Source organism: Azolla caroliniana, unplaced genomic scaffold, assembly GCF_043228905.1.
Source record: "Azolla caroliniana isolate FFs.n. ecotype wild unplaced genomic scaffold, voAzoCaro1.0.p SCAF_3, whole genome shotgun sequence".
NCBI lineage: Eukaryota > Viridiplantae > Streptophyta > Polypodiopsida > Salviniales > Salviniaceae > Azolla > Azolla caroliniana.
Window position 1 is genome coordinate 20,821,819 of NW_028230438.1, and position 12,472 is coordinate 20,834,290.

Sequence of the window (12,472 nt, forward strand, 5' to 3'; positions counted from 1 at the left end):
AAGTTGTATACAAAAGAGATCTAAACAACAAAAGTTGTGGACATTGATAATTACAGAATGCAGTGACATTAACTGCAACCATGTAAAGGGGAACTGTGAATTGAAAATTATGACTGTTATTTTTGTTCAGAGATATATCTGAAATGTTATGGGAGCATGATATCTCACCTCTCATGGACGTAAGTTAAGTCAATTGTTCAATATCTAACACAATGATGATACTTGCAATTGCTGAAAAGGTAATTTTAATACAGCATGGTAACTGCCTTCTTTAGTGTGGGCAAGCTCACTTTGCTCACGTTTAATGAGTATGATATGTCTTCCCTTGTTTCTAAGCTATGGCAATTGTACTATGTGTAGCAGAATGATAAGCTCAAAGTTGTCATTGGTCAAAAGTGTAATCGTAATACTGTTTAGCTATTGCCACCTTTAATGTAGCAGAGCCTGACCATTCTTGTCTCCACCACCCTTCAAGTTTAGTGCTACTGTCATCACATGCATGCTAACTTTTTCAACTTTTACTTTAGGTTGTGATATTGTAAAGAAAATGAGGGAATCCTAGATTTCAAGGTAAATATTGACAGGAAATGGTTACATTTGACCTTCAGAATTTAGAATGATAATGTTGAGATGTGCATAACAATATGGCAATGATCAGTTTAAATAGGCGACCTCTATTCAACATAGATGCCCATGACTCAATACTCACATTAATAATGAGCTCTTCAAGTGTTTTTCTTCAATTTTACAGTCTAATTATGTGGACATCCTCTCTCCTTGCCCAAACCAAGTACACTGTCAATAAATTTGTAATGCCCTTGTTGGAAGCATAAGGAATCTCAATTAACACTGAATGTTAGAGAAAATTTGTCATTGTCCAAGACCAACTCGTCTATTCATAACTTCCATCCTCAATCTCTCAATATATTTTGCTTCATCATCCATATCCGCATCTGAATAGATGTTGAACATACAAAGATAGGCTGCATCATCTCCTTCATCCAGTTGCACTGCTTCATCAAAGGCATACCTTCCGAGGGCAACATTGCCCCACTTCCTACAAGCACCAAGCAATGTATGCCAGATCATAATACCAGGATGTAATGGCATCTTCTTTATAATAGCCATTGCATTGTTCATGTGTCCAGCACGAACAATGAGATCAACCAAGCAATTATAATGATCGAGGGTAGGTGTGAAACCATAATACTTGCTAATGATTGTGAAATACATTTGCCCTTTCCCTAACAAACCTCCATGACTATATGCATTAATGATACAAACAAATGAGGTAGCATCGGGCTCAATGTCTTCTTGCTTCATTTTCTGAAGAATATTGAGAACCCTTGAGCTCTCCCCAAGGTGACCATATCCAGTCATTAATGCATTGCATGAGACAATATCCCGGGATAGGAGCCGATCAAACACATCTTTTGCTGTTCCGAGCAAACCGCATTTTGCATACATAGAAACCATGGTGTTGCCAATGACCACTTCTTCTTCCAACCCTTTCTTCATAACTTCACCATGCATGTATTGGCCCTTTCCTATTGTCCCTAAATTCCCACATGCTGTTAAGCCAGAGACAAACGTAGCCTCAACTGGAGAGATGCCTGCCTCTTGCATTTGTTGAAAGCAATGAAGAGCTTTACTCGCATCTCCATATTCAGAGTATCCGGTGATGAGCATTGTCCAAGAGATCACATCATGGATAAAGAGCCTATCAAACACTTCCTGTGCTTCTTCGAGAAGCTTAGTTTTTATGTACATATCCACCAGGGAGTTCCCCAACAAATCATCAGATTCGAGCAAACCCTTTGTGATGATATAAGAATGTAGCTTTTGTCCTTTATCTCTCGCTCCTATACTTCCACAAGCTTTTAAGCTACACGTAAGAGTAGTGGCATTTGGAGATATATGCTCACAATGCATATTTTCCAAATATCGGAGGGCTTCGTCACCATGGCCTTGCTCTACATAAGCTCCGATGATTACATTGAATGACACCACATTCCTCATAACAAGTTTATCGAATACTTCTCGTGCTTCTGCTAGGGAGCCACATTTGGCATACATGTCGACTAATGTATTACCGATCACCATGTCCCTTTCTAACCCTCTTCTAACAATTTCCAAATGTTTCTCATGTGCTCTACCTAATGCTCTGAGAATTCCAGAGGAAATCAAACCACATATAAACGTGACAGGGGTTGGCAAGATGCCTTTGTTTTGCATTTTTTCCATGTGAAAAAGTGCCTCTTCACAGCGTTGGTGCTCAACGTAGCCTGTTATAAGGGCAGTCCATGTAATCACATTGCAACAAATGGGTTGTTGGTTATCAAATACATATTGTGCTTCTTCAAGTGCACCACATTTCACAAGCATATCAACCAAAGCACTTTTGAGAAACACATCTTTCTCTAGCAACCCATTCTTGACTACCCTTCCGTGCATATTTCTTCCCTCATCGAGGTTTCTTAGCTTACTACAAGCTTTAAAGATGCACACATACATAAATGCATCTGGAACAATACCCTCACTTTGCATTGCTTCAAAAGAATTCAGTGCTTCATCATTGAATCCATAATCTACATATCCAGTGACTAATGTTGTCCACGAGACTATATCTCTCTTGGGTAGATATTTGAACACACTTTCTGCACTTTTAAGACAGCCACATTTCATATACATGTTCATCACAGTGCATCCAACGAAAGGGTTCCTATCAAGAAATCCTTTTCTGATAATATCAGCGTGTATGAGGAGGCCTTTTCCTAGGTCTTTGACCTCAATGCACACCTTTAGTAAGTCCACGACAGTGTATTCAGAAACACATACGGACTTTTCAGCCAAAGCCAGATCTGGCTTACTACAAATTGTATAACCATTGATACCACAATTGGTATCACCATCGATATGAGGATTCCCCGTGCATGAATGATGAGAGTGTGTAATTCTCTCAAAGCGATGATGGGCACAACGCATGATTCCAAAGTCCATGAATGTGCATAAAAGTGACCTTTGCAATGAAGGGTTTGATTTGAACCCATGACATTGCAAATATTGATAGAAATGTAAAAAACAAGAGAGGATTTTCTCATTCCTACACTTTTGCAAAGTGCATTCAAGGTATTTGGCAGGAGGCCTGACAAAAAACATATCTTCTTTGTGCTAATCCTAATTTCCATTTCTTCAAAGTTTTAATCAATTAAGAGACACCCATTTGAATTTGAGGTTAAGTTAAGCTTCTTGAAGACATATTTCTAATTACCATTTCTGAAAGCTTTCCATCTATCTGACATATAACCATTTGTAGCTAAGATCTTTGATATTTTGGGTTTAGGTTATACCTTCCTGATGCTAACCCTATTTATTATTTATGTCATATTTCAAATGAATAGGACTATAGCTCATTTATATGCTTACGATCTTTCATATCATGGATTTAGGTTGGACGTGGTCCATTCTAACTCTTACTGTCTTTTCTTCCAAGTTTCAATACAATTGAGGTAACACTTGTTTGTAGATAACAATCTCAGATATCTTGGGCTAGGTTAGTCCTGCTTCTGGCTATTTGCTATTTCTCTTCGAGCTTCCGAAGAATTGAGATATAAGATATTTCAAGAAAGCTCCCAGGCGTATTTGGTTTAGAAATTAGATTTAGACTTTCTGGTGGGGAAACCTTCATTTATGCAGAGTTTCAATCGATTGAGAGATATTCCATTTCTGCTTACATTATCTCTGGTGCATTGGGATTCAAACTGGAGCTTCTTGGGGCAAACCATACAAATTCCAAGAAGAGCAGGGTGTGTGAAAGATACTGGGATATGAAACCATACCTTGATTGAGGGAGAAACCCTAATCGCCATACCTGTAGAGCTTTCAAACATTAGGTTAAGGTCATGGGTTCAAGACCCAGCATCCTGAGGGAGAAGAAGTTAGGAGTGTGTGATCTTCTTTTCTTCATTATTTTCTTCTTTTATTGGGAGTCCATTGGTTCAGAAGTTGAGATATCATTGTTTCTTATCAATCCTAAAGGAAGGAAGTCCCGTGTGTCCCCATCGCTCTTCGAGTCCACATTCGGTATACATACATACATATTGTGTTCTCTTTATGGTTCCTACCTAAGGAAGCCACGTCTCCTTTTTAAGTTTATTGTTCCTACTGATCTTTGTCTCTGCCGACGATCACCATTGTTCCCCGTCGTTTCTTACCGGTCTTATCGTGCTTACTTACTGACCCAATTTCTAGGGGGAGCGGGGGGAAAAAAGAATCCTCTTAAAATATTCTCCTTTTCGCTTTGGCGTATCGCGCAACTATTTTATGCACATGACCAATGGTGGTCTAAATCCGTATATGTTTTGGTAAGATACCCATTGGTGTCTCCCGCACGAGTTCCCTCGGGCCTCTCGAGGGCATTTGGCCTCTCCTGCAAGTCCCCTAGGGCCCTTGGGCTTCTCCCGCGCGAGTCCCCTAGGGCCCCATCCCTCTCTTCGGAAACTGTGATGCACACGTCGAGAGAACATATGTATAGAATCGATGAATGAATGATGGCTCCCAAGGACACGATACGATACGTATGCAACCAATGTTATATAACTTATTATGTACATATATGGGTTCTTCTTTGTCTTCTGAGTTCTTTTCCTTTAAGCACAGAACAAAACATATATATATGTATTAGATCTCACACTCTCATTCATTTCTTTACATGGCCATGCCATCAATGATCATATCATAATTCATTATCTCCATGTAAATGTTTGTGAGGCCCTCTCTCTCTCTCTCTCTCTCTCTCTCATACACTCATAGAATACATACTTGTAGGGGGTACAGAAGAAGAAGAAGAAGAAGAAGAATGGCTCTGGCTATGGCTGCCTTCTCTGTTTGTAAGGTCATCATCCCATCTCCATCCACCTCCTCCTGCCCACATCTCCACCTCAGCTTCCTCAGAGCCAATGGCCTCTCTCCTTCTTCTCCCTTCTTCTCCCTTCCAAGAAGCTCAAGCTACAACAGTAGCAACCACATTCAGAAACCATCATCCGATTCGGTTGTAACCCTCTGTAGCTCAGAGGAGATCTCTGTTGCTTCATCATCATCGTCTGCTCAGAAAGTAGAAGAAGAAAAAGAAGATGGAAGGAACAGTTGGGTCCCTGTTATTCCTCTATCTGCTCTTCCCAAAGGAGAGCGAAGGCTTGTAAGGCAAGATGGAGAGGATGTGCTTCTTTTGTGGTATAAGAATGAGATCATTGCGATTGAGAACAACTCGCCCGCCGAAGGAGCTTACACAGAAGGATTTATTAATGCCAAGCTTACTCAGGTATAGCTTACTAATTCCTTCTATATATTCACATAGATGTAACAAATGTCCATATTTTGTATGCATATACTATGTATACGTATACCCATACACATACACAATTCCGTATACATTGTACCAGATATGGGTACTATATACCATATGCAAGTACTGTATGATGAAGGAATCGGCAATGGTTTCACTACTTCACTTATTGAATGTACGATTTCATTACATATACATGGGCCAAATACGAGATCAGGATCTATTGCATTATTTATAATGTTGGAATGATGGATTCGATCTCTTTGGGTGTTTATATGATGTATTCAATCAACAAAAGGGATTTGTTGTATTGTGCCACATTCCTTTTTTATCTTCTTTGCGAATCCATAGGCATGATTGTGCAGGACAGCACCTTGACCGAATATGTTTTGTATATCACAGTGCATAGGTTTCCATAACCATGCCTGTGTTGTTGCAGTTTTGGATACATAAAAGAATAGAAGGATCAATTGAAACTTTAATGAATAAATGGGCCAGATATTGGCCCATCAATTTATGGAAGGCCCTGTGGAAGCACACAGTATGGATGCCTATGGTCTGAATGTAGAGGCCAGGATTACATGGTCATATAATGGTAGTTAACCTTTATATAACCACGTTGTAACTGTAGACTCGTGGGTGACCATGTGGATGGACACAATCTAAATAACTAAATTTGGATGTAGATCTAGGGCGACATTGTCACATAATGGTAGCTAGACATTTATATAACCATGAAACCCTAGGTTTGTGATATGACCGCAGATCTCTAGGTAGTGATTTGAAACCACAGTATAAAGTTAAAACCCACAAAAGAATGGTTAATTGCAGAAAAATACTATGTGGACAAGATGGTGTTTAAAGCACTCAAAAAGAAATTGTTTATTGGAATATCAGTACTCTTAGAGCAACATTTATTATACAATCAATTATCATAAGAGGTTGTTATTTGTCTAAGTGATTTTGGTTAAAGAACATGTTGAACACACATTGACAATGGGTTAATTTAAAAGTAGATGGTTATTGTGTCCAAAATTTTTGCCTCTCCTTGAAAGAACCCAAGTTTGATCCTTACCATGGGTTTGACCCATCCTATGGATCATATTTCTGTCTCCCATGGATGTTGATAATCTATCTATCTATCTATCTATCTTGCAGGATGGATGCATTATTTGCCCTTCTACAGACAGCATATTTGACCTTAAAACTGGAGAAATTAAGGAGTGGTTTCCTTCCAACCCAGTTCTAAGGATACTTACACCACCCTTGAGAAATATGACTATCTATCCCGTGAAAGTGGATTCTGAGTTTATATATATCAACACACAAATCTCGAAATCAGGAGAATCGGCTGAGATCATATTTCGTGAACGGGTGCAAGCAGGCAGAACTGTATCGAGTGTCGAAGTTGATGAGGTATAAAACCTTTCTTTTCTTTTCTATTAACTAATGTAAGCTCTTATGAAATGTTTACAAACTCCAGCATAAAATGGTGATGTTCTTTTTAACACTTCATTTTTCTTCATAGAGAGAAGCACAGGAGTACCCCCTACTAACTTAACTATTCTCCAGAATAGAACTATACTCTTCAAGCTTTTACCAGAATGCTTACTCTGTAGTAGTAAATTTCGTACTACATAGGAGTATTCTGGTAAGTTTTTATAAAGTGATTGGTGGTTTTTGGATGGAAACTTTTCCCTTATATTCCTCGACTGAAATGCTTTTGTAATTCTTATTCTTCCGATATGACATATGTGTGAATGAATGCATCTCATGGTTCTATTTAACTGACTTTTTTGAACTCCACAGGTTAGGATGGTGGTTGATGAAGAGATGGTATCGTTTGGGTTTACAACTGATAACGAGATCACGAATGGAAGGTCCGCTATGGTGGGCTTCACTTTCCTTCTCATCTTTGAGCTACTCACTAGTAAAGGTTTCCTCAAAGGAACGGGATTTCTTGATTTCCTTTATCAATATCTAACTGACTTCCCTATCCTGAAGTACTGATTCACTCATACAAAACTCATTGTATACTATCATCTCTTTCATCATCACTCAAACAGTCTCTCTTTCAATAAAGTGTGAACTCGGGACGACTTTGTATGATTGTAACTTCAATTCTACATGGTTTCATCTTGTAAATTATGTTGTTTTGATGAGACCTCCTAAGCCATGTGGATAAATGTAAAATCACAGATTTATCTTCCCATTGGATGTTTTCATTTGGTTTGTCCTCAGTCATCATTGTATTAACAACAAACTTGTTTTGCCCATGAATTTTATAACGTCATTTTCAGCATTTAGCTGACTTTTACACACAACTGGTTCATGCAACATCCATCATGAGCATATAAAGGTCAAGCACAAGGCCATACATACCCTTAGAAAATGTTTTTGCTATGCCAATGCTTACATTATACTGAATTTAAGGATTGTTTGAAATGTGTGTGTCGAGATTTAATTGCTTTGGATCTATACCCTAGTGCAACTTGACTTCATGGGTTCATGTTATTTTTGCACCCCTCCTATGATGATATATATCTCAATAAATGTAACAACCTTTTTAAGCCAAGGACAAAAAAACTGATGAGCATCATGTTCAAAAAATATATGATATTATTTTGTGTGGTTTTGAATCTCTACAAGGAGATATTTCCCTTGTGTTTTGCACCAATAATGCTTCATTATGATTGCTGTACATATTTGCTCCAATGAAGGGCCTCTTTCGATCATGTTTGAAGACACTAAACTTGTAAGAGTTTAACACTGTGTAATATTATTTTTCAGTGTAAAGAGTACACATTTAGACCCAATGCCTATTTCTATGCCAAGCTTTGGTTTTATATAGTCCATTGATAATATACGACAACCACACGATCAACACGCAGATGAAAAAAATTATTCAAAAAATCAAAGCAGATCATATGATTTATTGTATACACTCTATCTAATCATATATGTGTATGATGATATCCATTCATTTTTCTCCAAAAAACAAACTTCTCAGTTGTTTGTTGCAAAGGAGTTAGAAATGGTATAAATAACTCCATTTGAGCTGGGCTCCACAAATGAGACCCTCCTTACGCTGATAAACCATCACTAGGAAGCATTCACAGTGCCTCAAATATAGTAAACGACCCACATACTTCAGACTTGAAGAGCAATGGTTATCCACAAACTTGAGTATCAAAGAGTACTAGTTTTCCACTTGTGCATGTCGAGGAGGAATTGTTTTCCATGTCTTGAAGAGCTATTGCTTTCCACATTCTTATTGGGTCTCAAAAGAAAAGATATTTATACTGATTCATTTCCCTTCAGTTTTTCCTTCTTCAGCTAGCTCCTTTACATGGGCAGCATGCCTCTTCCCTAGCAAGTGGGCATCTAGGTTATGTTGGCTTGTACAAGACACGTTGCAAATCTCACACCTTGGAAAACCCTCTTTTACAATGGCTTTTACCACATTCGGCCTCTCTGGTAAGATTGAGGATACTTTTACCCTTTTCGCACTTCTCTTGGCTTCTTCCCGACCTTTGATTTTCTCATTGTTCGGTCTCTTATTATTCGGCATAGCTTTCACTCTTTCTTTCGTGGAGGCATCCTTTGCAGACTTTTGAGGTCTGGTTAGCTTCTCTATGTGTTCCTTCCCAACGAAATGTGTAGCTGAGGTTGGTTGCAGCAGCACTTCTTGCTTCTGGAATTTGAGGTTCTATGTATGATCACATGCAAAGAAAAACAATGGTTATCCTCATAAACTTGAGTTATTCAGTGTCAAATAACATGCTTTTACCACTACGTAAGAACCTCATGATAAAATTAAATGGTGTTCTGACAGGGAAACAAAAATAGCACCATAAGGTGACATGCACTATTTTCTTAGTGTAAAGCCATACTTACACAAAAAGCTAACCATTAGGACTTAGTTTAATTATCAGTTTGTTTCGTTATAAACTCATGAGTTATATCAACTCCCCTTAGAATAACTTATCCCTTGATTCATGTTTAAGCCATTCATGAGCTTGATGCCACACTCAAAGCTAACCCTGATAGTTTATTTTAACCTATCAATTTACTTTGCAATAAACCCATTTGTCATGATTTTTAAATCCGATGAAAAACCATAAAACCTATTCTTTTGAATAACACCATTTAATCTTTTGAACTCACCCTGGACTGTGGACCAACTACTGCTTTCTTGCAGATACCACCTTGATCAAACAAAGGGTGTTCCAAATCGCCGCCTAATGTATGCACCATTCTCGGCAACGATCTATTATTTCCGGAAGATAAAACATGATGACTTCGATGAAGAGTGTTCTCTCTATCTCGGGCAATCTCCAATGTCAAAGAAGAAGAAGGAAACCCACTCTCTTTACCAATAACACAGAGGTCTCTGGGGAGCAAATTGGAACAACGCCTAGCCATACCATCACCATTGACTCCCAATCGATGCAGATTTTCCAGTTCAAGATTCCGTAGATTCTCAAGCCTCGCCCTGGTATTGAGACTCTGTAGATTCTCCATAGAATCCACCCTATGATAGGTGGGTCCTGATCGGAGGGGATTTGCCATACCCAGATTCTGCTGATTCTGAATCATCGACAAACTATTGATGTTTTGGAGATTTGGCATATGATTCCCCCTTCGCTCTTCAGGTTCCCAACAGTGGCGGTTTATCGAATCACGATTTGGTACATTGGGAAGATTCTGTGGATTTTGAATTCTCGCTATGGTCTCAAGATTATGTAGATTCCCCATAGGAACCATCCTTCCGTCACTCACGGAATCTAAATTTTGTGGTTTGCGAATCCTGGCATTCGCATCTAGTCTCCGACGATTTTGCAAAGAAACCATTCTGGCTTCTGGGAAACCACTCCTTCCTGCAAAAGCCGTCCTAGCTCTGTTTTGAGGCAAAGGCTCACGATTAGCAGGGGAAATGGAATGATTGGGAAGAAGCGGTAAAGAAGTCGCGCCTTCTAGGGATTCGACTGTGTAGAAAGACTGTCCAGAAGAGAGGCTCGAGTGGGAAATAGGGTTAAGGCTAGGGTTAGTTCGTCCAAATGGGTCTCTGTTGTTTCTAGCGATGGCGCGTATGTAGGATGGGTGAAGCGGATCGAAGGGTCGCTGAGGATCCATGGAGATACAATACACTTTCCTCTCTCTCTCTCTCTCTCTCTCTCTCTCTCTCTCTGCCTCTGCCTCTGCCTCTGCGCGGATCTGCGCTAGGCCAGAAAACCTAACCCTAAAAACAGAGCAGGATGAAGAGAGAAATCCTGATGAATAAAGAGAAAAAAAAGCAGGAGAGAAGAGAAACAGAGGAGAGTGGGAGTCCAAGTTTTCCAAAATCTCCAAACATACCCCTGCCAAGGATTTCAAAATTCCCAAGCTAAAATTTGCCCCTCTTATCTTTCTCCCTTGGTTAAATAATTGCATATTATACTTATCTTTGCTAATTAGGTACTAATTATATGTGTAACTAGCCCTAATTATCTAAGTGATTCTTAATCATGTTGTTGTATGTGGCCTGTGAGGAGGGAGGAAATTTTCTAGAACCCAAGTTATATAATACGTTGACAGAACAACTAAAATGAACTAACGGTGTCGTGAAGATTTTCGGCAACGGTGAGAAAAAGTGAAGAAAAGGGGAATGAGTGCACATATATATATATATATATATATATATAATGAATTTGTCAGCAACATAGTGGTTAGAACTTAGGGCCATTGAGTGGGTTCAAAAGGGTGCAAATTTTGAGTCTTTATCAATGTGAATCAAGGGTGTTTTATTCCTTTTTCTTTGAAAGGAAGGAGGGAATAATTATTCAAATTCCAAAGGTAGGCTTATCATCTCTATATAATGGGGAAACAAGAGCTTTTTTAGAGGTCGCCCAAATTTTTGAGAGGAGGGTGTACCAATTAGTTCTAGGTTTTCCTCTTTTTCTTTAGGGTTTGGCTATCGCCTCATTTCGGAACTTGAGGTGTACCTTTAGGTTAGGGTTCCTCTTCATCTGAGGGTTTTCTACTTAGTTCTTCTTCACCCTACTTCGTTTTAGGGTTTTGTTCTAGGTCTTTTTCTTCATCTTCATGTGGTCATTTAAGTTTCTTCTCTCTACTTTCGATGTAGGGTTTCGGTTTTCTTCACGTGAGTTAGGGTTCACGAGTCTTGGGTTTTTGGGTTTTACCTTCTTCTTGGTTGAGTTAGGGGTTTTCTTCATATGGTCGTTTAGGTTTCTTCTGGCGTAGGGTTTTGGTATTCTTCGCATGAGTTAGGGTTCACGAGTCTTGGGGTTTTGGGTTTTACCTTCTTCTTGGTTGAGTTCGGGGTTTGGTTTGAGGTTTTCTGCAATGGTGGCTCTTTCGACATTTCAGTGGCGGTCTCCTCGGAGGTTCAGGCGTCCTGTCCACGATGGAGTGTGTTTCAATGCAGTGGTTGGTTTCAACAACAACGGGTTAACTTGGTGGCTTGTCGTCGAAGGGAAACTTGTATGGGGCATGTCCTAATATCCCCATCACGATAGGCGATGTCGAGATAGATCAACATTTTTTTGTTCAAGATTCGGCGTCCCATCCTATCATTCTTGGGCAACCGTACATAACATCATCTCGGATGGAAACCAAAGTGTTCGACAATGGTGCAGCATTTGCTCAAGTAAGGAGTCTTGATGGGAAGAAGGTCGTACACTTCTTGACTGTACGTGCCAACCACAAAAGGATTTGGGATTGTCTCGGAGAAGAGGATTCGGATTTTTAGGATGGGCTATTTGCAAGAGGGGGGTGAATAGTCCAAACAAGTGTATGCCCCAAGAAGATAGAAAAGCTCGTGAATTTGCGAAAGGAGGGTTGCGCGTAGCCCCTAATGGAGTGTGCAAAATCAACATGTTTGACAAAGAAGAGAAGTCTCGGATGCAAAGCTTCGAGGAAGCTTTAAGAGAAGAACAAATATTGGGAAGTGATGAAAACATCGAATGGGTAATGGAGGAAGCCTCATTTAACGACACCATTGACGAAATAGAGAATGTCGTGGACTTGAGCCCTCATAGCCAGTGATCAATTCAAATAAAGTCCATCAACATGTATGTTGCCATTGACGAGTATAGTCGAAGTATCATGGCAGAGAAAGTCGAAGTC

General features: G+C 39.4%; 3 protein-coding genes across 3 annotated transcripts; 1 reads left to right on the forward strand and 2 right to left on the reverse strand.

Moving 5' to 3' along the window:
- Window positions 1–137: 137 nt before the first annotated feature.
- On the reverse strand, window positions 138–3,879 carry LOC147866500 (pentatricopeptide repeat-containing protein At2g33680-like). Its single transcript, XM_087316953.1, has 2 exons — window positions 3,840–3,879; window positions 138–3,741 (listed from the first exon to the last, which is right to left on the reverse strand). Exon 2 carries the CDS (start codon window positions 3,157–3,159, stop codon window positions 871–873), a length of 2,289 nt encoding a protein of 762 aa, XP_087173079.1. The 5' UTR covers window positions 3,160–3,741; window positions 3,840–3,879; the 3' UTR covers window positions 138–870.
- A 959-nt stretch (window positions 3,880–4,838) lies between these two features.
- Window positions 4,839–7,554, forward strand: LOC147866501 (uncharacterized). Its single transcript, XM_087316956.1, has 3 exons — window positions 4,839–5,320; window positions 6,503–6,760; window positions 7,154–7,554. The coding sequence occupies exons 1-3, from the start codon at window positions 4,859–4,861 to the stop codon at window positions 7,352–7,354; spliced, it is 921 nt and encodes a 306-aa protein (XP_087173082.1). The 5' UTR covers window positions 4,839–4,858; the 3' UTR covers window positions 7,355–7,554.
- A 750-nt stretch (window positions 7,555–8,304) lies between these two features.
- Window positions 8,305–10,583, reverse strand: LOC147866502 (uncharacterized). Its single transcript, XM_087316957.1, has 2 exons — window positions 9,512–10,583; window positions 8,305–9,053 (listed from the first exon to the last, which is right to left on the reverse strand). The coding sequence occupies exons 1-2, from the start codon at window positions 10,478–10,480 to the stop codon at window positions 8,652–8,654; spliced, it is 1,371 nt and encodes a 456-aa protein (XP_087173083.1). The 5' UTR covers window positions 10,481–10,583; the 3' UTR covers window positions 8,305–8,651.
- Between the last annotated feature and the right edge of the window lie 1,889 nt (window positions 10,584–12,472).